The sequence below is a fragment of the Brienomyrus brachyistius genome, chromosome 2, assembly GCF_023856365.1.
Source record: "Brienomyrus brachyistius isolate T26 chromosome 2, BBRACH_0.4, whole genome shotgun sequence".
Lineage (NCBI taxonomy): Eukaryota > Metazoa > Chordata > Actinopteri > Osteoglossiformes > Mormyridae > Brienomyrus > Brienomyrus brachyistius.
This window is the reverse complement of record NC_064534.1, coordinates 13,202,360-13,228,742: the sequence shown is the minus strand read 5'-3', so window position 1 is coordinate 13,228,742 and position 26,383 is coordinate 13,202,360. Positions and strand designations below refer to the sequence as shown.

At 43.6% G+C, this 26,383-nt stretch overlaps 1 protein-coding gene across 2 annotated transcripts in view; it reads left to right on the top strand.

Moving 5' to 3' along the window:
• The first annotated feature begins 3,902 nt into the window (after positions 1–3,902).
• Positions 3,903–26,383, top strand: part of LOC125712068 (anthrax toxin receptor 1-like) — a 36,231-nt gene continuing 13,750 nt past the window's right edge. Inside the window, exons 1-13 of one of the 2 annotated variants that reach the window (XM_048981711.1) lie at positions 3,903–3,948; positions 12,534–12,605; positions 13,285–13,356; positions 15,869–15,950; positions 16,086–16,119; positions 16,412–16,491; positions 17,313–17,381; positions 18,493–18,573; positions 20,068–20,128; positions 20,801–20,899; positions 24,138–24,207; positions 24,318–24,396; positions 24,719–24,814. In XM_048981711.1, coding sequence (XP_048837668.1) covers positions 13,298–13,356; positions 15,869–15,950; positions 16,086–16,119; positions 16,412–16,491; positions 17,313–17,381; positions 18,493–18,573; positions 20,068–20,128; positions 20,801–20,899; positions 24,138–24,207; positions 24,318–24,396; positions 24,719–24,814 — 810 coding nt within the window. In that variant the 5' untranslated portion in view covers positions 3,903–3,948; positions 12,534–12,605; positions 13,285–13,297. Of the gene's footprint in view, positions 3,949–5,857; positions 6,343–12,533; positions 12,606–13,284; positions 13,357–15,868; positions 15,951–16,085; positions 16,120–16,411; positions 16,492–17,312; positions 17,382–18,492; positions 18,574–20,067; positions 20,129–20,800; positions 20,900–24,137; positions 24,208–24,317; positions 24,397–24,718; positions 24,815–26,383 lie in introns of those variants that run through there. The other variant, XM_048981704.1, reaches the window with a different exon arrangement.

Here is a 26,383-nt window from a genome sequence, read left to right as displayed (position 1 = left end):
CTGGCAATACCCAGTCCTCCCTTTCGGGGTACATGGGACCCCTGACATCAGTGAATGATGGACATTGTCGCACATCTACATTCAGGCCTATGCAGCAACCTACCTGGATGATGCAGAAGTGCACAATGACAACTGGGAGGAGAACTTTGTTCACCCTGGGAAGGTTCTGGACACCGTCAGGTGGGCCTAACCACTAACCCAGCCAGATATCACATTAGCCTTACAGAGGCTTGATATCTCTGGTACTTTACATGATGCAGCCTGCTCAGACCACAAGAGAAGAAGACAGAACGAAAACATGATGATACTGTTACCCTTGTCGCTACAAGACCATCTCTACATCCACCCTTGCTTGGGCAGCACTCCTACTCCCTTTTTTTCTTTTGCCGGGTTCTCAAGGTTTGCAGATTGACACTTGTGGGGGGGGTGGGGGGGGGCTGTCGCAGGTCAAGGGACAGGAGGTCGTCTGACTATATCAGCAGGGATATCAGCATCACAGACCTCCGCCGCCCCCTGGCCCTGAATAGGACGAGCAGTTTCAGAAAATGGATGGATGGATGGACCTCCATCGCTAACTCATACAAGGGAAATGTGCTAAAACAAGATAAGCTGCGGCTGGCAGGCAATAGGCTGGCTGTATAAGTAGTGTTACTCTGTTCTTTGTACTGGAGTCTCTAATAAATGTTATAGATTACATAATTTTTTAAAAAACAGTTGATTTTGAAGTGCTCTTAGATTCTGCTTCTATATTGCAGTTAGTTACATGTCTGTGACAGTAGTCTGCTAAGCCAAACTCCTTCAACATGTGAACTTGTACAGCTAATGTATCTCGTTCTTCTGATGCTTAGTACACTAGTCTCTAAGTCACGTGACCTTTCCTTTTTATAACATCATAGAAGTTAAGGGTTAAACTGTACCTGATCACTGACACTGGTAAGACGACCTATCTGTTCAGGTGATACACACTGCCAGGACCTCATAGACAAAACCTGGCATGCTGTAGGGTCATCTTGGAGGAACTCAGAATGTTTGGACTGCACGTGCTTTCAGTGCTGCCAGGCGTAAGTATGCGATCACACAGAACCACAGCCACACAGACAGTTCAGCATTACTGTCGCATGAACGTTTCCATGGCTACAGTCACAGATCGATAACATAGTGTAATACTCCTTTAAGGCCTCAGTATCTGGGCAGCCTTTTGGTGCAGTGCATTTACAAATTCTTTCACAAGGGTCACACACCTTTTGTAAGCTGGTACACGCGCCGCTGAACCATGCCTAGATATGACATGTGAAATGACATTAATAAGAATGTGGTTGTGAACAATCACAAAAAATGACCGACAAATAATTTATTGCAACCCTATAAAGCTTGATTAATGAAAGCCTGAATTTAAGTAAGTTGCTTTGAAACACCGTGAAACCTACAGTCACTCACCCGATAAGGAATAACGTGATTTATAGATTAGGAAACAATATTGATGACTTACTGAGTGTTGTGATTTCATATCTACCAATCAACTATATTGTTAAATATTAAATATTTAGACATATTTATTGTTACATCATGGGAACCATTAGCCAAATCTCAGCATGCATTACAGGGCAAAAAAATGAGGTGAGCGGACTTGAACAATGTAGGAAAAATCGGAGGCAGAAGGTCATGCCTGAGTTTTTCAAAAGCAAACAGGAAGTGGACCCCCTCCCCCAAATGCACCCCCTCCTTGTTTGGATGTGTTCCACAGTCTATGAGCAGGAAAGTGTTCATCACGATTTCCCTACTGTTACTGTCTCATCATTTCAGGTATGGCAGAGCCTGGGAATCGTCCAGATGACTGCGGTCATAATCAACCGTGTCAACACATGTCAGTTTATGGCCAAATGTTCTGCGGACAGGTATAGCTAAATTAGAAACGTACATGAAAACCAACCATTTGTCTACAAACAATAAAGTGAGTCATTCAAGGAAAGAGATGCTCTTCTTACAACAAACGTAGGGCTTAAAGAAGTACATCAAATAAAAAAGAAAAATCTAAACACTAAGGCTGCTTAGAGTGCAATATCGTCTAGAAATAAAACCTGTGAAAGATGTTGGATCCTCCATCAAGAACGCCGTCCTAAAGGTAAACCAAAAAGCACTTAGAAATTGGCCAGGCAGAAACTGTGTTAGAGGGGCCAGAAATGATTACTGATCTGAATCTCAAGCTATTGGATATGAAAACAGCAGTGGGACAAAACATCCTTCTAATGCTGACAAAAACCGACCATTTTGCAGTTAAGAGATGTTGGTAAATTTTCTGTAAAAAGGTAAAGTAAGGTAATGGATGCTCACAGCCAGCATTAATAGGTGGTTGTCATAACCGAAGATTATTCAATTCTTGAGGAGCAATAATTTTGTTCAGACCCTTTTTTGCTTTTCTAAATAAGAATACAAAGGCATACATTTTTTTCTTTATTACAAACCCGATGAACTTTTTTTTGCTAAATTATTTTGGACATGCAGTATTCCAGTCATTAAGGGTTGCTGTAAGGATTCTGCTACATGGACTAAGCTTCTACAATTCTCTCAAAACGGGCTGGATATGTCGAGCTAGGAATATTAAATTAGAGTGTAACTAAGGCATGGCCCTATTTGAATGTCAGGAGAATATTAATACTGTAGTGCTGGAGGGCTTTGAATATCCCAGCATGCTCACAAACACTTGTAAATAGCCCCTGTGTATAATTGTTGCTGTTAATGTAAATACTTGTGCTGTGAACCTGACTGTCGTGTGTTTGTACTCGGCCCTAGCCGACAGAGCCCCCGCCCCAAACCCACTCGACCCCAGCACAGCGGCGCAGGAGAAACCCAGAGGTCCCGCCCCCAATCCCCCACACCGCCCCCAACAGGCCTTAAGGACTACAACAAATAGCAACTTTGTGTCAATCCATCTCTCTTCATTCACTGCTGTCGAGATGCCGCAGTCTACCCAGAGCCACAATGTATTAGTCAAGGCCGGCTAAAATGACAATAAAACAAATATTTGACAGCATTGTAGTGGACAACATGGGTAAGGTTGCGTTTTCTTGGACTCTGATGAAATGCAAATCTGTCAAAAGCCTTTGTGAATATCAAGTGTCACACAGAGTTAAGGTTTAACAACTCAATGACACAGGAGAAACTCCAAATTCTGACACCAGATCCATTGGGTTTTGATTCCAATACCATCTGGCCTCCATAGTCATTCTGAGACTCTTCCGCTGCCAAATTGTCTGATATCTTAATTAATTCTTAGCAATCTAGATCTTTCAAGCTTGGGCGGATAGTAGCAGTGGCCTCTACCAGCTAAACCTGGGCCTTTACTCATGAGGTTTGTGAAGACAGGAAGAGGGGAGAAAATGGGAAATGGAACAGAGCAGTTTTGGACTGGCTTGGACATTCTTCCTAGCTTTTTCAAGTCAAGTGAAACCTTTCATCTTACAATACGCAGGCACATGCGGAAATGAAATGGCATTTGTCTGACACTTTAAAAACGGCTTTACACAGAACATAAATTAGACACAAAAGACAATAATAAACAAACAAAGAAACAAACAAATAAATAAATAAGCTGTACACAGTGCAACCTTCGACTCAGGCAGTGCAGTGGGTGTGATTGTATACAGTGTACTGTACATTAAATTTGCTAGTAAAGTCTGAATTCTCCAGCTGCTTCCAGCTGTACAAATGATCAAAAGCAGAAAAACCTGTCGCAAAAAAAGTTAGAAATTATAAGCTCTAGGTTTACCTTTAGTATAAAAAAGACTTGGTTATTTAAAAACAATAACGGAAATGGGGGCAGATTTCAAGTAAGTTGGTGCCAACTGCTGCTCTCAACCGTGTTTAAATTCAGAGGTGAACTGTGGAAGTGCCAGAGAATCAATAAGGGAGAGTCAACAGGCTGAAGTCCGACGTCGTTCTTTAAACACGGTGAGTGTTCAGACCGCTTCGCGTACATAGTGTAAGTCCTGCTTCATTTTCCTATGTACTGCTTTTAAAGTTCTGGAGTAAATGACAAAGTGGGGGGATCGGCACGTCTGTGGGCACGGTCACTGTTGGCGGCCCCCTTTTTGTGACTGTTGATCACATAACCTACGCAAGGTAATATAGGAAGGACAATCCATCCATCCATCCATCCATCCATCCATCCATCTTCCCTAACTGTTTAAAGAAGGGTTAGGGTGTGTAAAGAGCAAAGAATATAACACTACATTAAATACTATATTGTCTTGTTTTAACATCCTCGGTTGCCGGCATTAGCATTTAGCTAATTGTGCTGTGTCTGCTGGTACCTGGCGGTTACACTATATGCCACAGCGTCGACCTGAAAACAAGTGCTGTGAACTGGGAGCCCCGTCACACTTCTGTCTGCATCCGCATCTGCATTATTAAAGTAAAAGTCTCAGGTGGCCTGTTGCAGTCACATAGTTATACATTCGCAGTAGCTGCTGGTACTTTGCCAGGCAGTTACCTTTACTTGTACTGTATTTACTGTAACTATTATTACTGTCCTTATTCAGGACACGTTACTACAGGGGCTGAGAACGACCCAGCCCCGCTGCAGTGTTTGCAAGTGGCATTACAAAGGTAATGCACTTAATGCAAATGATGCGATTATTTCAAATGTACGATTGACAAAAAGTAATTAATCTTACAGGATCAGCACACAAAACACACACATATGCAACTGTATTTATCTGTGTCTATATATATACAGACACGGGAAAAAATGAAGAGACCGCAGCACATTCTTTTGTTTCACTCATTTCTCAATTTATGGTTGTGTGTCTGTGAATAATATAAATTTTCTTTGCAAACTGCAGCCTGTTTCTTCCTTCTTTCTCATTCATGAAGGGTGTCTTCCCTGCTTTATGGGACTTCAGTCCTGCTTCTAGGAACCAGATATATATATTATATATTATATATATATAACTTTTTTATTAGGTATAAAATGTGACATCAGCCTTACATCAAGTTAGCCTACAGATTACTCTGGGTGATTCTTTATGTGCGACTCACTGCCAGGGCTATCAGGAGAAGACATGGCACATGTTACACTCGTCCTGGAGTGACCCCGGCTTCGCCGACTGAGCCTGCACAGGTGTCTGCTGCTATGCATAAGAGCCGGGACACACGCGGGACGCCAACGTCAGGCCAGGCTTGGATGTTAGAGAAAAGCTTCAGCCCAGAGAGAGTGCATCTCTAGTGACACAACATCATAATTTCAGCTCCTGCGTACCCATGGCCTTCCAGATGGCTGCATGGAGGAGTTTGACCAGATAAACTGCAAATACTACGTGTTCAAAAAGAATTACCCTAATCAACCATGTCCCATGTCCACTCAGGGAGATTGAGTAGACATTGAGTGGACGTTGACGTGATGCTTTTATGGTAAAGGTCTTGGTGTTGATCAGCCATTAATGTTTAAAACCATTACAAGAAACCAGATATTAGTAATTTGCGATAAACATTTCATTTTTATACAGTCATAAACCTTTGCCCAATTGATGGTGTCCTTTGAGAAACCTTAATTAGGGAGATTAGTGATTCCTTATCGGGTGAGTGACTGCAGGTTTCACGGCGCTCCAAAGGTTTCACCCCTAGAGGGAGCTAGATGTACATTTTTTTTCTTTGAACTTGAATTTCAGTCACCCCCCTCTCTTTAGATTTTTTTGTTATGCAAAAAAAAAAAAAATAATACTGCAAAAAATTGAAAAAAACTTTCAGATGGAGAAATAGCATTCAACAATCACTAAACCTCCCAGGACCAGACAATTCCCTCTTCTGATTAACAGCAAAAAAAAAAAAAAAAAAAGTTTACGAGGGTGTTCCTGCGTGTGTGTGTGTGTGTGTGTGTGTGTGTGTGTATGTGACAAAGACTGCCTGCTCCTGATCACAGTCTCCTGGTTTACTCCAAACTGCCTGGCGCTCACAGCAGCTCTGCCACCGCTGCCTGGCTACTGCCTCAGGAATCATTGAAGCACAACCCCAGTCCAGCCTCTTTCTGTACTTTATTCTCCACTGGATGGCTGCTGAAATCAGAGAATAGTGAAGTGGAATATCTCCAGAGCAATAGAAGATCACTCTTCCTGTGTCACTGGCTACTTTTTCCTGCAGTTAAACTTTTTCCTCTCTGTGTCCATCCTCTCCTTTCTCACAAACTGGAATAATGTCTGTTTATGGCCTGAAGGAGCTGTGGTTTCCAGTGCATTTATGTGTCGTACTGGTGGTGTTGGCATCAGGCAGCGTCGGGCAGAATCCGAAACGGGGGGATGCGGGACCCTCCTGTTACGGGGGATTCGACCTCTACTTCGTGCTAGACAAGTAAGTGTTTTGATTGCCTGTACTGTAAGGGCTGAGGGCAGTTGCTTGGAGCTGGTGAAAGAACTCACCACACTCTGAGAGAGAAGCAGCTCTGCAAAAGTGCCTTCTTTGCATGATTGCATGGGGTTGTTGGTGCAGTCAGAAGTCTAATCAATGCTTGATAGCTACGCTATTCATAGTTGAGGTTTATTTTGAGTGAATGTAGATACAAGTGATTTCGTTTGAATGATGTGCAAAGGATTTCATGGCCAAAAATGGACTTAGAGCAGAATGTTTATTACAGAAGCATATCCACTGAAGTGATAAGAATACTGCAATCGGTTGTCGCTGTCATTTTTCTTCCCCAGTTCTTGCTTTGTATAATTTGCCATTTCAAAGCTCTTGGGACACGGCTGTGTAAGCTCCAGGTTGCAATACTGCCCCCTAGTGAGGATTAAGCTGAATACAGTTAGTGGTCATCGAAGCTGCCAAAGACTGCTGGCAACCCACTGAAAACCCAGCACCTTCACTTCCATCCACCAGTGTGTCACTGTACCTTTGGGTTTTAGGGGCACCTTTCTGCATCCCCTATGTGCTGCTGTAGGCCCACAAGGCTCATCTTGTTTTGCAAAGAGCCCTTTGCATAATTAGGGTACCCTGGGATTTATAAGATTGGTGCCAGTCAGCTTCAATGACATCACCAGATTCTATCTCTGTGGCTTTGGAAAACTAGCATGCTATGGCCAGACAATCATACCAATACAGAACATAGACGGTGCCGTAAGCTACGATCACGACTGGAACAAAGACGATCATAAGGGTATGAGACAAAGCCCTGGGTTTTGGATAGAGGGCTGATGTAACCGGATAGCAGAAGGGAAGATAATAAACAGTACTTTTTCTTTACTGGCCCAGGTCACACTGCATTGTTTATCCATAACTGGGCGTATCCATTTTGAAGTTGCAAAAAAAAAAAAAAAAAAAATTAAGATGGATTTTCCAGTTGCCATGACTCTGAAAGGCTTTCCAAGCAGACGTTGCTGTGGTGGCACACCATTAAACTGGATGGAATGGAAATTAACACAGCCTCCTTAAAACCAACACAGGGAGTGAGACAATTCATGAATTTCTTTAAAAAGTGTCATTAATAAACTTCATATTTTATAACATATGACAGACTTTAAAGTGTTACCATACATTGAAGCTTTATGTTAAGCCAATAAGGATGTTAGTTTTACCATAGTCTTACTATTCCTCGCTAGCATTAATTACACATGAATTAGCCTCAAACTGCCTAAACTTTCTTTAGCATGTGATTGATCTATCCAACCATATTTTAGCTGCTTATCCAATACTTGATCATGGCCAGGCTGTAGACTCAGGAAGTGCAGGGCACAAGGTAGGACGCACATTGGTTGGGAGGCCAGTCCATAATCTTTAGTCTATGCCAGAACACATATTTTGCATTAGTTGTTGTTTCAGTCTGGCTTCTCTTGATGTGCTAATCAAATTGAGAAGGAGATGCGTGCACTCCAAGTGTTACAAATCAAGAAATTAAACATATTTTAGAATAGCTTAGTTTTATAGCAGCTTATCCTGCAGGTAGCTTTGTGATGTTTTGGTTTTATGAAGAGGCTTTTTGGTCTGTCACACACCAGTCCGGAACTCTGGGCTCCATTTGACATTGGTGGGTGAAAATGTTTATGCCTTCAATGAGATGAACACAAACAACGTTAAAAAACAAGGAGTCCCTTGTTTGTGAATGACTCGGTGATTTATAACAAGGTTTGGCGACTTGTCAGCAAAGTCTATCGGCTCACTTATGTAACGTCTCAGTTATTTATTTTACGGATTTGCTAAGCCAGAGCATTCGGTCATGCGCTTTGGGGAGTGGGAGGGTGGCTCTTTGGCACTTGCCTGATCTTGCCTCAAAAAGCATCCACATCGATCTCAGTCCTAGGAGAAGCCGCACGTGTCATGAAGGCAGGGAGCAGGGGGTTCGGGGAGAGAGAGACACCCGGAGCTGCCGCTCTGATGTCACAGTGTAGTTCCTGGGCTGGCTGCCTTCCGACAGCTCAGGCCAGTAAATACCAGGGTCAGTCTGTCGAGGATAATGCATAATTTCTACATGATTTGTTAATAGCATGATAATAACATGGTTTGTTGTAAAGTTCTGCAGGAAGTAACATTTCTTAATGCAAAAGTAAATAAATATCACATTTTTCTAAGCTTATGTTGAAGAACAACTGAAATAATATATAATATATATTAGAAATACTGATGAATATATATATATATATATATATATATATATATATATATATATGTATAATTAACTCTGTATGCTACCAGTCTACAGAGAGACAGAGAGAGAGAGAGAGCGCCCTGGACAGCCATGCAGCCACGAAACCCTTCCACCATTAGGTCCAGATGTTCCAAAGACTCAGCCTTTTTTGTTGGCTGCAGGGTCTGTTTTGGGACCTGCAGGACAACGGAAAACATGAGGAGAGAGAATGGGAGAGAAAAAGAGAGGGTATTTGCGTTTGGTCACAAAGCCTTTCCTGCTTTTCAGGCTGATGGGGTTCTTGCCAAAACTGCAAATAGTAGCAGCCTTTGACTCCCTGAAAGGGACCCTGATTCTGCTACCATCGATTCCTTCAGGGTCTCTGAGCAGAGCCTCTCTTTAGAAAAAGTCTCCTTAGAAGCCCACGTCTAAATAAATTCTGAAATCCACAGAGGTAGTTTTGGCAACATGACTTACTGGCAAGCAGATATCGAGGGAGGAATACATCTTAAGAAGGTTCAGCTTCTTTCATATGACCTGTCCAACTCGTCAATAAAACAAAAATGACAGGCAGAAAGGCCAATGGCCCAGTCAGGATTCTTCTGGATGAAGTACATTGCAGAGCTGTAGCATGCAAGGTGAGCTGTTTGTGAGTCGTCACGTGACGGAACGTCACAGCATGACCCACTGGGGTGCGGAGCCAGCTGCAGCTGCACACAGGCACAACACAGCACAACACAGGCACAACACAGGCACAACACAGCACAACACAGCCGCTGAATCCTGCTGTCATTCTATCGGTATTTAACACCTATTTATAGAAGAATGAGTGTTGTTCAGTGCATTAAGGAGTGTTAAGTCTTCTTGAACACCCTACGTCCAATGCCTTAGGAACTGAGCTGGATGGATAATTAAAAACTGAAATTTAAAGCTATTTAAATGCTGGTGAGACAAGAACTTTCTTAAATATGGATTGTTTGCAATTTTTGAAAAACCGTCACAACAAAATGAACTGGAAAAACATTTTCAGCATGCAGTCAACAAGTCCCACTCTGTCCTGTTGCCTAAAAGCATGAATGTAAAGGACATCAGAGCCATGTCCTCAGGCCTGGAACTTTCTGTGTCCCTTAATCCACATGATAATCTGGAAATTCTGCAGTCTGATCCGTGTGGCAGGAAGGCTGCTCATTTCTTCTGTGCGTTAATAAAATAATATACTCCTTAAAACTCCTTAAAAATTCTTTGAATCTATACAAGCTATAAATAGCAAACAGAAAATGAGTCCCTGTTTGTAAAAATTCAGTGAGAACTGCAATTAAATGAAAAGAAAATGAGTTTTAATTCAGTATTTTAAACCGTAATGAAAAAAAAACAGTATCGTCTGTTTGCAAAGCAAAGTTATTTGCAATTTTATAGAGATTTTTCATGCAGCTGAGGTCACATTACCCATGATGCCTAGCAAATCTACCTTAGTCAAAATTAGCAGAGCTGCACACAGTATGTTCCAGGACATGAGCTACCAGTTTTCAGTCCCATATTCACATCTATAATGCCGTCCCTTTCTATCAAGGCAAACCCATTGGATGCTAGCTTGAGAGTCCATCTTAGCTTACACATCCCTCTCAAAGGATCAGCCTAAAATCCAACAGGTACACTCATGAAGTGCAACTTTCCTTAAACTTTCCAACTGGAATGAGTGGATGCTTATAATCTGAAAACTGACTGGTTGACCTTTGAAAAAAGCTACCTGGTACAGTGATGAAAGAGAAGATGAGCAGCAAAAATACACATTTACAAAATGAGCTGACTTAACGCACTGCTTTTTCCGTTTGGTTTACGAGGGCAGTGGTAAATATTAAACCTGACTCCAGTACCGTCCATTTATCCTGATGCATTGGAGCCAATTTCAGGCAGCACAGGGAACAAGGCAGAAGTACAGCCTGGGTTAGACGACAGCTCTGTAGGTGTGATTTACAGATGCCATTTAATCCAACTTCCCGTCGTTAGAGTGCTGGAATAAACCTGCGTCACACGGAGAGAACATGCAGCCTCCACAAAGACGGGGAGGGGATTCGAACCCCCAGCCATAGAGACATGTAACTTTGCTAGACACCAAGCCACTGACCCAGCCACCAATCTCAATACCTCTGTGACTTACTGGTCATTTCAATCCCCCCCGAAAGACTGTGTCCATCTACTTCTTTCTAAGATGGTCGTGTTTAAAGCCTTTGCGTCAAGTTACAACCCCGTTTCCAAAAGAGTCGGGTCACTGTGGAAAATGTAAATAAAAACTGAAAGCGACGATTTGCGAATCATTTAGACCCTTATTTAATTGATAATAGAACAAAGCCAGCATATCAAATGTTGAAACTTAGAGATTGTTTGGCTTTATGACAAATATATACTTAATTTGAATTTGATGTCGCATCACCTCTGCTTTTAACAACACTCTGTAATCGTTTGGGAACTGAGGAGACCAATTGCTGGAGGTTTGAAAGTGAAATGCTGTCCCATTCTTACCTGATATAGGATTTCATTAGCTGAACAGTTTGCCATATTTTTCATTTCATGATTCACCAAATGTATTCAATGGGTCACAGGTCTGGACTGCAGGCAGCGCAGTTCAGAGCCCGTACTCTTCTACTATGGACCATGCTGTTGTCATACTCGCAGAATGCAGTTTGCCATTGTCTTGCTGAAATATACAAGGCCTTCTCTGGAAAAACGTTGTCTGGATGGCAGCACGTGTTGCTCCATGTATATGAAATTTTGATTTGGCAGTTTTCCATTTTGCCTCAGCCCGCCTATAATGAGCTTGAGGCCCAGAGAAGTTGCAGGCATTTCTGGTTCATGTTCAGATATGGTTTCGTCTTTGCATGGTAGTTTCATCCTGCACTTGTGGATGCAGCGACGAACTGTGCTCACAGACAGTGTGCCTGAGACCAAGAGTTAGAGACTGAGACAACCAAGGATTCATCAAACACTATCCGTCATATGATGTGCCCAAGACAGATCGTCTAAGTCTAACCACTCTAAATAGTTAGCTAGAAACCCATAAAGTTGGCCACAAGTGTAATCAGATAGCTGCAAAACTATGCAGCCAGCCACAGTAGATGAAAAAAGTTAAAGTAGATGAAGCTGGCTGTAAATCCCAATAAAATCTTAACAAGATCAAATATTCAGCATTTCACAGCAAAACCTAAGCTTTCATACTGGAAAACAGTAACCATCTGTGTCTGCTATATTGTTAGACAATCTTCATTTGCCATAATCTGTTTGACAGACCTAATAACTCAGAGTTATTCGAGAAAATGGTTTCTGCTTATTTGTTTATCCCGGATTGCTTCACATTATTCATGCTCCTCTGAATGCATTTTGTGAAGCGAAAAACAATGACAGAGAGACTGTAATAATGTTTACCACTCGGAGAGAACAGCAACTGTTCTGTTTGTTCCGGCTAATATCAGGAAGAGGAAAGGCTACGCAAAGTCAGTCAGTCAAAGGAATCCATCCAGGGACCTGGAGTCGCCATGGAAACAGGAGGAGAGTGTTTCCAAGAAGATGTAAACAAAGAGATGTGGAATGTAACACTGTGCGAGGTCAATAGGCTTCACATTTAAACGGATGATCTTAGCCATCTGTTCTTACCTTATTACCATTCCTTATGTCTCTGCCTCGGAATAGGTAACAGCTGCCCGATGTACTGTTTGGCTGCACACATCTGTGCTTTCTCCCCTGCCCAGAAAGAGGGCCATTCTCAGTGGGCTAGGGACAAGCACCAAACTGCCTTTGTACCAATAACCTAGTGAATACTGTTTAGTTGCAGAATAAGCTGTAACATCTACCCGTTGCCAGAGCTCTGTCGCCCCCTATTTGGCCAATCAGGTACATATAAAGATCAATCCCCCGATTCTGCTTCTGCTTTCAGGTCTGGGAGTGTTCAGCATCACTGGAATGAGATTTACCACTTTGTGGAACATCTGGCTCATAAATTCATAAGGTATGTGGGCAGAACCGGACCTGACGAGAGACAGCAACACCACTAGCCAGTAAAAGGGCTAAACGTGTGCTGCGTCCCTCTGACCTCACCTGCTAGCTGCTTCCTGAGTCCGCCCTGACACAGAAGCTAGATCTAAACCAAATTAGAGTTATACTCATGAATTATGTTTTTTATCCTAAGATTCCCCTTCATACATTTCATGTTAAGATGATTCATTATTTATATTCCTAAGGGTGCGTCATAACATACGACATAAAGTAGAAGGAACCGCTGTTAAATAGTCATATCTGTGTACCACAGCCAGAATAGCGGGAATAGTTCACTGATAAGATGTACAGTATTACAGAGCCTCAAAATGAAAAGAAGGATTTATAACCTGCTTTAACACACAATCATCCACTAAGTGGATCATGACCTAGTTCTGAATTCCTTAGGATTGGCATGAACACAGCACTGCATGAGCTTTAAGCTCCGACAGTGAGGCTCAGCTGTTCGCTAAATATTCATACAGCACTGATATAAAGTGAAGACAAAATGCTTGATCCTTGCTTGACCCACAGTAATCAGTGAGACCTAGAGCACATGCGGGTATGTGATGCACTGAGACCTGATGACTGAGACCTGATGACTGAGACCTGCCATCTGACACACTGACCTGATTTTCCTCAACCTGCTGCAGTCCACAGCTCCGGATGTCCTTCATCGTGTTCTCCACAGAGGGCAAGATCCTCATGAGGCTGACTGAGGACAGGTAGGCCTAAATGAGCGGCAGTGCCTGGGAGGACAAAGTGGAGGCTGCTTGTATGCAATTCCTTACATCTGAACTGGAAATATAATGGCAATAATTAGCACCAGAAAACCAAAATGCTAAACTATCCTTACTCATAGCAAAAGGTCAACATTTAATATTTCAATCACTAGGCATCTATGCACATTCCAAAGGTTATTTATATTTTGACATCAAATACTAAAATATTACAAGGTCATAACTTCATGCAGGTTGTTCCAGTATACAGCAGGCTTTTCTGAGAAAAATTACAGCCACTGCACTCTTCTAAAAATGTAGATTTAATAATATTTTAAATACATATGATTTGTACCTGTGCAAGTCAATGTTCCGCATAATACTATAGTTACTGGTTATTTTTAAAAGCTCTTTTATAAGATGAAGAGTGTTGGGGTGACAATGATATTTAACCAAGGGCGTAACTTTGGCTGGAACATTGGGTGGGAGGGGGTTGAGGTCTTCACCCATTACAAGGGAAACATGACTATTGGGGGGGTTGTATTACCTGGTTTTGATTTATTGCAGGGGCTACAACCCCCCCAGACCCACCTCGTAATTTACACCCATGCATTTAACCATAAACCTAACCCTACCCCTAACCCATCTAAGACATTAATAGAAGTCTGGCATGGGTACTAATCCCAACAATTCTGGCTACTCCATATTGACACCACAGCTGAATCATGATCATGTTCATCATAAGGCATGATTTGTGCAGGAGAGATGAGGATTTCCATCCTGGTTGGACACCTAGGTAGTGATGAGTTTGATGGGTGTCAGTGTCAATTGCCAGGACCCAGTGCAATCTGAAAAGAGACGCGGGAAAAAACTGAATGAAGAGAGAAAGCCAGAGATACTGAGTTCAATGGAAGGTTTTTCTTTGAACTGTAATTGGTTGATGAGTTATTCCTATGAGGGGGGTTCTGATCTAATAGGCACAGAACAGCTCAGGACAAACGAGGAGGAGAAAAGGATCAGTAGGAAATGAGATGAGATCGGATATCGAGGACAAGTGGTTTGAGACAGAGGCACAAACGTCAAGAACAATGTACTACTGCAAACTGATTGGTAGGGAGAATGAGCAACTCATTTCTCTCTATCTTGTCTCCAGATAGACATGAAAATCTGAAATGGCAGAGGAGCTGGAGTAATGAGAGTTTTATTAACTACAGAATGAAGCTTCAATGGGAAAGAGGAACAGAGTTCTGCTACGAGGCGCCAGGTTGTTAGATTTATGCAGTTCAGCCAGGCGGTGCTTGGTTCCGTCGGCAAGGGGCGGAGTGCACTGAGGCTGATTGAGAATGTACTGATGACACTGGGAAGATGGCAGCAAGATCGGATGACAGGATAAAATGTGGCAGCAAAACTAGACGAGGGGAGAAGAGGCAGGGGGGAGAGTAAGAGGACAGAGGGACGTCAGGACTGAAATGAGGTAATGGTCGGAGGGGAGGAGAGGGGCGTTCATGAGCTCCAGTATCTGCAGTCAAATGAAACATTTACCTTTATGACAGCACTCCTCCATCAACGATAATGAATAAGAGCAAGTGAAAGCATTCAGTATGTGCTGCCTATTCAGTGATAAGCAGTAAGTTTGTTGAGGAACTTGAGAAAACTTACTGTCAATCACATCATCAGTGTTTATCTTGGACAATCGAATACAAAAATGACTTTCAAACTGCCTTTTCATTGTTATTATCCTTCATCCACCGTATAGCCAGTCATTCAGGCCGCCTCACGGCACAGGGCACGTTCTCGCTTGGTGTTCCGGTGGCTGCGGGTCACGTTGGGCGAGTCGCCGCTGCTTAACCCCACATCTAAAGCCACATTCATTCTGAGACCCAAAACCGAAAAAGGCCACAGCGACCAGTGTGGGTCCTTTTTGGGTCATCTGGAAGCAAATTGCCTCCGTGGTGAACTCCGCTGGACTTGGCACACGGTCCGCCCACTGTCGGCTTACATGCCGCTTGTTTGTGCTGGCAGCCCCTTGCTCGTGACCCTCCAGGAGGTCTGTCCATGCTGCCGTTTGCCCCAAACAGCACAGACGTCAGCAATCAATAATAATCTTAGAGTAAAAGGTTACAAATCTATAATAAATCTATGAACACATTCATAACGCATTATAATGCATCCATACAGCCTATAGATATTCATAGAAAGGTATAACATTATAGCCATGTTTACTATGCATTATGAATGCTTTATGAAGCTCTCATCTATAACGCACCCTCAATCTTAAGGTGTTACACATTCTCATACATCTCACCTATCTGATGTTTCTCACTGATTAAATTATAAGCACTATATCAATTAAAGTCAATGCGTCTTAATGGTTTTTGTATTAAACCAATCTGAAAATGTCTTTGTGTAGGTGCCAGCTCTTCAGTCCTTTTCGCCTGTTTCTATAGAAGTGCGCATATCACCTTTACTTATAGACACAAAGGGCTTCTTCTATCCTGTGGCCTTTGTGTCTCTCCAGAGATTGGATTCGCAAGGGCCTGGAGGAGCTGCGCAGAGTGCAGCCTGGGGGCGACACGTTCATGCACGAGGGCATCCAGAGGGTGAGCTGCCCATCGTAGCAAAGCTAGCGCTTTCGGCCACTACCCCCTCCCCCCCCGACCTGCCCACCAGGTCTATAGGGCCCCATTCTGACTGCAGTTTATTGAATGTCATAAAATTCCATGTTTCTGTTCCAGGCTAGTGAGCAGATATACCATGGCAACTTGCAAGGTAACCCGTTTTTTAATCTTAAACACTACATTCTTATACAGCTGGCTGAAAGTGTTTATCCAGTGTAACCAATATAGAAGTTTAACAATTTCATATGTATTAAAGGCACCTACTGGAGATACATCAGCAAGAACCTCACAGGACTAAGATCCGTCTCTATAATCACTATCTAGCTTGTGCACCTATGCTTTGCGTCCCCAGCCATTATGGCTCATGCATGACACGTTCGTTCAGATCAAGCACCGCGACGCTTTCAATCCGCTCGCATCTGTGCCCTTGTGTCCGCTGGTAGGATACCGCACTGCAAGTGTGATCATCGCGCTGACAGACGGGGAGCTGCACGAGGACCTGTTTTACTACGCAGAGAGAGAGGTGAGGCACACGGTCAGACCCGGGCAGCCAGGGCACGGCAGAACCACCAGATCCAGAGACCCAGTCAACAAAGGCTTTGATCGCATTTTGTGCAAGAGACACTCTACTGAAAAACTGTGGAGCAGCACCTCTGTCAGATTTATATCTCCCACCTGATAAGCGAATGAAACAGATCAGTGGTGAGCTGCACATCTGGCACAGAGACTCCAGCATTCAGTCCAAGAATATCACCCCAACCTGCAAGTGAACCTGTGTGCAGCTGGACCCCCCCCCCCCCCCCGTCAGCTCCCAAGCCCTCTGGGACAGGATCTGGGCGTTCTCACCATCTTCTTAGCACTGTCATGATGGATGAAGCACCCCAGATATGCACCATGGAACTGGGAGGGGCAAACTGATAAAATGTTATTAATAAAAGTCTGAATGATATCCATCTTTTGTTACAACAAAAGGTTAAAAGCAAACAGACAAGTGGACATGACCTTATGACCCCCACATGCCCCCCCTTGTTCAGATGAGCTCCTTGGTGCATAACCCCAGACAAATTTTTAGTGATAAGCTAACTCTGTTTGAGAAAATGCATATAAATAGCTACTAAAGCCTTTGAGTTACAGGCTAAAATGTAGCTATGGTTTTCCTGCCTTTCCTTTACATTTTATATCTCAGCAATATTTATATCGGCATCTGGGTCATTTCACATACAGGCCAGAATCTCAGCAGCAGTCTGGCAAGACGGTGCACACCGGTAAATTGCATGCCGCTGAGTATTACAGCGCAGTAATTCACTCCAGGTTTCCGTTTTTGTTTTGCTTTGAAAACCGCAGGCCAATCGCTCGCGGAGCCTGGGAGCCACTGTATATTGTGTTGGAGTGAAGGACTTCAATGAGACCCAGGTAAAATTTAATGCTTGTAAATTAATTCTTAAACCTGCAAGCCAGGAACCTTCCCCTGTGAAAAGTCATATGCCGAGTTAATGAGAGTGGAAATCATAAAGGGAATATGGCAAGCAGTATGTTTCAGCCATAAACTAGAGGCTGCTTAGTTTCATGAACGGGTAAGATGATAATAGCTCCGTTAAGAGAGAAATTGTGGTATCTAAGGAATGCAGAATCTGCATAATATGTGAGCCTCAACGTGGAGGACGTGTCAGCTGCTAACATAAGGCATGAAAATTGCATTCAACTGGTTAATGTTATGAAGTACTTTTAGGCATTTTTCGCTATCAAACGTCTTTAAACCCAACACTTTTCTAAAACCTAAACCAAACATTTAATATCACAGTAAAATAAGAAGGCAAGAAGTCAACTGAATGCTTAACCCCCCAGGACAGTGTACTTATGAAAAGCAATAATACCTAAGTCTGTTCCCATCCCTCCCCATATGCACATTCTCCCAATCGTGTATTTTATTCAAAAATTCAATTAATATTTTCCCCCGAAGCATGTCTTAATCATCCCCTACAGAGTTTGACCGTCATTGAAATTCAGATAGAAAGCTGTTCTGGCAGGCAATGTAATGCATGGCAGATATATCACTAGTTACGTGTCTTTCAAACAAATCAGATTTTATAGTAAATAAAAATCAGTGTTTAGTTTATATCAATACACTAAAATGAGAATACAATAGGAAGAAAGGTATTTAAAGACAGATAAACGTAATGAGGAGTAAGATTGCAGGAAATATGATTTCAGTCGAGATTATTTCAGGATTTCAGTCTACTAACCATACCTTTTGTTATTCTTATGTTGCACATTTGGGCCTTGAACAGTCTTATTAGACTCTAGCTTTGTTAGAAGCTGCTCTGTAGCTCCTGCTCCAATACCGCTTACACCTGTACCTGGGCATTAACTGGAAGCTCAGCCTAGCTGCACTTATGCCTAGTTGACTCTGACAGCACGTACGTTTGTAATGTGCCATTTTCCTCACTCTTACGCTGCTTTGGATAAAAGCATCAACTAAATATGCAAATGTGTTTGCCTCTAACACATTTCTTTCTTTCCCCAGTTGGCAAAGATCGCTGACAGCAAGGATCACGTTTTCCCCGTTAATGATGGGTTTGAGGAGCTGCAAGGGGTCATAGGCTCGGTAAGACCGAGATCTGCTCCAGGCTTGAGGGGTTCACCGAATGATGCATTGTGTTGGCTCCGAATTTTTGTTTTACTTTGCCATTCCACTGCCTGAAAAAGTCAATTTTTGGAAGTGCCTTCACAGCAGCATGAGTGAAGCAGCCCTTAAAACCTTTATTTGTGGAGTTATTGGGTACATATGATGTGCTACTTGGCAGCTCTGAAAGCTATATTTCCCTTTCAGTACATCTAATAGGTGCAGGCTGGGTTTTTAAAGGTTTCCTCTGGCTCCTTCAGTTTCCTCCTGCAGACCTAAGTTGGGTTAATGGGTGTCTCAGTTGTTCATAGTGTGTTTGAGCGTGTTTGTTTGTCTATGTGTCCTGCGATGGATTGGTGTCCCATCCAGGGTGTCCCACTGCCTTGTTCCCTGTGTCCCTGAGGATGAACCCCAGGCCAACACTACCACCCTGTACTGGTGAAGCCTTTGGAAGATGTATGGATAGATGGATATTTGGAAACAGAGACACCCAATAAATCAGTGCTGTGCTTTTAACTCAACAATTCCCGATGCTAAGCATGCCGGACAGTATGAAACAGGTGTGCAGCGCTAAATGTAATCAGTGCCATTTCTTCATTCCATTGTTGCCATTGCCGACTGTATTTATTTCATAGTTTATTTTAAGGAGGAACCCAGCTTATAGGCCAGGAACCTATCACGGTCCTTAACTTGCTCCAGTGAAATATCAGCGTCTACGAATGTGAAAATGTTACTTCGAGAAACGGTGCCACTTGAGCGATCCACTAACAATAATACGAGCATCTTGTGTTCAGGTGTTGGGCTTTGGATGTAGTTTAGGTCTGAACAGCTGACAGCCATCTGGTACTTCTTAGCAGCACATTGGAAGGTCTTGACTACCTTTAAAGTAAATGGGGCACTGATGGTAAATCAGTCAGGCCTCCCTTTAAACTCCGCATACCTTGCTGGATGAGGGTGCTGAAACTGTCACAGCAAACAAATGGTATGGCAAGATGGAGAATGTTACATACCAGCTCTGGGAAGTCCGTGGCATGGCAGAATCCTGCTCTGTTTTGTTTTGGTCTCAGTGAATTTCCATGAGCTGTACGAAGCTTAGAAAACACAAAATACTGCCACGAAATACTGTGAACCTTTGATTTTCTAGGGCAGTGTTTCCCAACTTGGTCCTCAGGGACCCCCAGGCAGTCCATGTTTTTGCTCCTGCCAGGAGCTGGGAGAGAGCAAAAAAGTGGACTGTCTGGCAGGGAACCAGGAGGGAGCAAAAAAGTGGACTGTCTGGCAGGGAGCCAAGAGGGAGCAAAAAAGTGGACTGTCTGGCAGGGAGCCAGGAGGGAGCAAAAAAGTGGACTGTCTGGCAGAGGGCCAGGAAGGAGCAAAAACCCTGTTCCATAGAAATAGTCAATTGGCCAGCAAATAATGAAGACAGGCTGAAGCCATATTCTTACCTCAGGTTTTTCCTCTATATCCTGTCTTTAGATCCTAAAGAAGTCCTGCATCGAGATCCTGGCAGCGGAGCCCTCCAGTATCTGTGCGGGAGGTATGTGAACATTTTGGATCCCCAAGTCCCCTGTGAAAATGGTTCCCACATGAGTTGTGCTGCAATCACCTGATTTAATAACATTTTCACATGGGGTTCATATAGTTGCATGATATAGTTTGGGCTAAAGGATTTTTTTGGCCACATCATGTAAAGTTTCTAAGCCCTTGCAAAGCAGCAAAATAAGGCGAAAATGTGGAACATTGTTTTCTGAATACATATCTGTACACCAGGCACCCGCAGAGCTGCAATAAACATGCAAGGCAATAAACATGCTAATCTTACTGAAACATGGAAATTGGTTTGCAGATGTTTTCTGGCATTTAGTTAAGTAGCTTCTAAAATTCTGTGAAAGTTAATGCTGTTCTGCATATTCAGGTAAAGTTTGAGAGCTTCAGACTTTCCTTACACAATCTGAGTAGGCTGCCGAGTCCAGCAAGGTATTTCTCACAAGTCACAATGACTTTAAGTTCACAAAACCGTTAGCTGTTCTGCTGGTCCCTGGATGAGACTGGTACTGTAGGAGGCTTCCAATCGAAACCTCACTTTCATTATGCAAGTTGTTGATTGGTTGATTTTTCAGGATTAAATCTCTGTATGCTTCTATAATCCAGTTTGAATCTTGCTCTGGTCGCGATCTGTCACGGCACAACTTTTTGTGCTTCCATGCAGAGTCCTTTGAGGTGGTGGTGAGAGGGAATGGATTCCTGCACACTCGCAACGTCGAGAAGGTCCTGTGCAGTTTCCGCATCAATGACACCGTCACCGTCAGTAAGTGGAGACCCGCATGCTCCTCCTTCTCCTCACCATAAGCAAGAGAAGGCGACACACTACGACAAAAGTAGCACACAAACTCCATTTTAATGGAATGTAGGGAAATAGAACCTCCACAACCACAAGATAACTTTATGTAATTCATCTCCTTAAAGAGGGAACGTTTAATAAATATGTTATCGTATTTATCCTGGTCCAAGAAATCAAGGTATTCAGAAACCGTGGATGGATCTAAAATGACATTCGGTGCTGTGCAATACTTAGGCAGTCCAAGGAAGCTATTTATCTGATTAGCAAGTATATATTTAGCACCAAAAAACAATTTAATGTTAAAATATATGCAAATAGTTTCCTCCGGGTACTCCGGTTTCCCCTCACAGTCCAAAGACATGCTGAGGATAATTGGACTTGCTAAATTGCCCGTAGGTGTGTGTGTGAGTGAATGGTGTGTGAATGTGCCCTGCGATGGGCTGGCCCCCCATCCTGGGTTGTTCCCTGCCTCGTGCCCATTGCTTCCGGGATAGGCTCCGGACCCCCCATGACCCAGTAGGATAAGCGGTTTGGAAATTGGATGGATGGATGGATGGATGGATGGATGGATATATGCAAATAAATATAAAGTAATAAGAATGTGCTCCCCAAAAAGTTACTGATATCTTGTTGGATGGCTAGAAGAAAACTGCTTTGCTTCCAAACCTCTTCTCAGGGGCACCTCAGCTAATCTATCTCTTCTTTAAATTTCACCACCAGCTCTCTTAATTAATTAAGTTAATTAGTTAAATGATGTGATCGATGAGATATTGAAGAAATATTGACCACAACATGGTATGTGGGTGGTCAAGTCAGCAAGTTAACGGATAAATTATAAGGTCACTGGCAAATACTGGGTGACTTTTGGACGTGCTTTGGAATATTAATATATTTTGACAGACATGAAATCATAGTTTTACACATAATTTAATCGTTTTCTTTTTCAGCCTAAAACTTTTGCACAGTACTGTACTTTCAAATGGGCATAACCTCTTACAATGTTATATATGCTATGTAATCTTTTCTGAGGGTATTTTCCTTTATTTCTTGGGGAGTTGAACACAAGAAACATGGGGGAATTAAATAATAGTATCAAGCATACGATACAGTGATGGAACTGGAGCCCTGGAGGGACTTCTGAGGTCCTCTGAGAGTTTCAGACGTTTTACAAGCTTCTCAGCTCATATGCTGGACGTTTTCCTGCTGACTAATGGGATTGCAGAGCTGTGGATGTCGGTGCACTAAAAAAATGAAGAGGTCATGAATCCAGCTCCAAATTACGAACTAGAGAAAGATTAAGATTGTATTACAAAAGAGTGATGTTTAGTTCTTGGTGTGATCTATTCCAGTCAGGTGTGAAGGTCCACTCCCTAGCCATATCTTAGAACATTCCTTCTGCATTAACGGCAAGCAGAACAACAGGCATAGCGCTGACACTGCAAGAATATTTCAAAAGGCATTTGAAAGAGTTTTTTTTTGGACAAAGAAACATCATTGGACTCGAATTAATCAGTTGGCAAAGAGCTCAGGGTGAGTTTCAAACCAATATGGTGTCGTAAACATCGATGCTGAGCAAGGAAACCGTCGTTAAAGTCATACAGCGGACGGGTAGCTGTGAAACTTTGCATGAGTGACTCAGACATTTTGGTTAAGAGCAGGCATTTCACAAGGTACACACTGCTAATTATCTATATACGTGAAGGTACATGAAGTATACAGGATGTTCCCCACAGTCTGATGGCTTTTGTTTATGCAGAAGCAGCAGCCATTTTTAAGGATGATGGGAAGTTTTCTAAATAGGCTGTGATTTTTCCTGGACATGTGCACGCTGTGGTCCTGGGCCTGGGATCCAAGCGCACTGGGATGCTATTGTGTAGCCCACCAACATAGCACAGGCTCTGCTAGCCCAGTCTCCATAGAGACCGCCGTCTCCCCTAACACGCATACAGGCACTCCCAACAATCAGCCCATGCTCAGAGGTCAACTTGGGACACACATTAGGGAGCCGTAAGGAAGCCGTAGGGGAAGAGCTGGGGGGGGGCTGCATGTGTTCAGCTGCTGAATTGCCATCTAAGGCAGGAGGAGGGAACTTTGAGATGACCTCTCAATCAGCCAATAACAGTGGGTCCCCAGGACTGGAGCTGAGAACCACTGCTTTGTTATTGGCTGATTGAGAGGCCATCCGAAAAACCCGCACCCACAGCGGCTCTCCATGGATCAGGTTCGCCACCCTTGGTCTAAGGAAACATCTCGCAGCAAAGTAACGAGTGAAAATCCAAAGCATTTAGCTTGCCCTAAATCACAAGTATGAATCAAGACTATTCTGAGAAGCACGAGTGCTAGATGCTGCCCAGTGATGACAGACATCACCTTGTACCCTGAAATGACCCTCTGGCTGTCTGACATGGAAGGTCTATAACACTCCACTGACGTAAACACACATCAACACTCTGATAATTAATCCAGCCATTCCCCGATTATAGTGAAGCGCAATGAGGTGAGGAGCCAGCAAAAGGGTAAATTCGCAAGTAGGTGGGTTTATTTCCCTCCCACTGCGAGATAACTCCGCTCTGCCCTCTCCTCGTAAAGAAAGCCTTTAAGTGCTACCGCCGCCCCGCAGTCCCAGTTGTGCTCTGAGAGTGGGATTTCTGACAAAGCTTTTCTTTGGCCCAGAGTGTGTGCTGGCAGTGGGGGTTGTTCATCTCCCAGTGTGTTCTACGCTCCTTCTTTCCTCCACCCTTTAGGATGGCCTTTTACGAATATATATATATAAAAAAAACAAACAATCACAGACAGTTGGTGTCTGCATCCCCAGAGCTCCACCAAGGCCAGAATAAACAGGGAGAAATAAGTGAAAACCTCTCTTTCCGAGGAGGAGAGAGAAAACGCTGATTTCTCAACAGCCACATTTCGTTTTGCTCCGTCATTTCATTTGATGAAGAAGTCTCCCTTAATAAACACCTCCCACCTAATCCATTTAGGCACCATAGCGAAAGTGCACTTACAGTATGATCAAAAGGTTGCTTCTTCAAATCCGCCACCAGCAAGGTCCCCCCCCCCGCCAAGCACTGCCTCCCAGGTGCTGAATTCGCTGGCCCCTGCCATGTCACCTAGCTATTAAATGCAGAGGACACTTTCTGTTGTGCTGCTGTGTGTCAGCCTTCAAAATGAATAACTTTCACTTCTCTTCCATATTCCCCACCAGTGAAAAAGCCCCTGGTCGTCATGGATACCTATCTCCTTTGCCCTGCTCCAGCACTCCATGAAGTTGGAACGTGAGTCTAATATAGACTGTGCAGAGGCTCTTCCAATGTGCCAATTCCTGCCTGTTTCAGGTGCCCACGCTGACTCATCGTCTTCCTCCATGTCCCTCTTCTCGCTTAAGGTCAGCCTCCCTGGACGTCAGCATGAACAACGGCCTGAGCTTCGTCTCCAGTTCGGTCACCATCAGCACCGTGGGCTGCGTGAGTAAAAGCCGGCCGATCGGAGGGCCAGGTCATCAGGCCGGCCTGGCGTCTCCCTGCAGAAGCACTCGCTGAGCCTCGCAGCCTCCGTGTCACTCAGGACTCATTTGAGACGCGCAGAGCAGATTAAGTGTCATGGGTGGTTTCTGAGGGTTCCGGCCTTAAAGTGTACTATTCATAAGGAACACCTTTAGCTCTGACCTATACATCTGACTGAACTGCCCTCTTTAGCTACACAGACAGTAACCAGATACTTCACTGGGGTGGTAGAAAATATATCTGTGTTGCTTACTGGCCCTTCTTTGCCCCCCTCCCTCCTCAGTCTGACGGGACCATACTGGCCATTGCTCTTCTCATCCTGATGCTCCTGTTGGTTCTGGGTCTGCTCTGGTGGTTCTGGCCTCTGTGCTGCACCGTGGTAAGTGGGTCGTAGAATTCCGCGACAAGGGGCACGTTTGGGGAATCCAGCAAACAAGTTTGCAAACTTCAAAAAGGATGTATCTTTAAAGAAAGAGCAGAAAGTTACAATGGCAACGTCTAATATCAAGCAATTTTGCAAGTTATCTTTAGATTTTGAAAAAGTAATTTGAGGACTGATTTTCCTGGCTAATTCTGCACCCGTTCAGTACCTCATCGAGTCAATTTCTCTGCATCAAAAAACTGCTTTGTGCCACAAAATCTACTACTTGTAACTACTTGTAAAATCAAATGCTGTTATGCACACTCAAACAAAATGGCTGTCTACTCTAAAGCTTCTACACCTATTTTTGTGACTCCGAGTAAGGAAAAGGCTGAATTACATCAATGGCCGAAAAGGCTGAATTCTAACTATGAGAAAACAGCTTTTGGAAAATACTCAGCCTGGCGTCAGCGGACATCAAAGGTGGCGATAACATGAGGTTGTCACTAAAATATTGTTTTGCACTATCTGGGAAACTTGATCAGGCATCAAAACACTAAGGAAATTCAGATTCAAAACACAAGAAAGAGAAGCAGCGTTAGAGAGATCAAATCCAAACTCCAGATTTCTTTACTTTGGATCACCCCGTCGTCGAGTTCAGGAAACGGAAAGGCTGAAGTCAGTGCTGGATGGGCAGCGGGGGCTGGAAGGCATGTCTCAAAAAGGGAACAGCGAGCGAGGGACAGGGTGGGGAGCTGAATCGTGAAGATCCCCGGAGGGGTCTGCCGGTGGGTCGCAGGCCTGCACGCGGCATTCCACCGATGCCGCTATCCATTTTCACCACGACGTCAGTCGCCTGGGGGACGACTGCCTTCCAAGTCACTCCATTACCCTTGAGGTGCATGAGCAAACGACCATAAAGGAGAACGTCTCTCCCAGTGAAAACGAGACTCCCCCAATTGGGAAAACCGAGCGCATTATCTTCCAGGCCGCAACTAATATCAGATTTAATAAGAAGCCTTTCTCCAGGATTATTTAGGGAGGTCAGGATTCGTCGCTGTAGGAAATAGACATGAACATCAGTTCTACTATTCTGGCACTCGGAAAAAAACAAAGACATTTCCACACGACTTTGTAAACCGGCAGCTATATCCAGCATGTCAACCACAATGTATAAAGTCACGTTTAACACCTTAAGTTTAACCTGAGCATTGGCACTAAGAGGCAGAAGTGTTGCTTATATTAGTATCAACCGGCTAATTTTAGCATCAATGGGCTAATTGAGAAAGCCACAAGCTGATAACCTGCAGATCCAACAGTCCTGTTCCTTTCCTAAGAGGAAGTGCTCTCTCCTAAGCTGCTTTTCTCGACTTCTCTCATAATTCTTTACTTGGACGTTTTACTTTACATACACGCTATGCAAGGATAATAAACAAAGAAAGCAGAAAGAGCAGGATGCTTCACGACTTGTGTGGTACTGCAGAGGGCTGTATTCCGGCCCCCTGTGAGGCCCAATGCGTCTCCTCCAGTTTCGGAAACCATCCAGATGGGGCACAGACTTTAGGCCGCTATGTCGTCCTTGTAAAT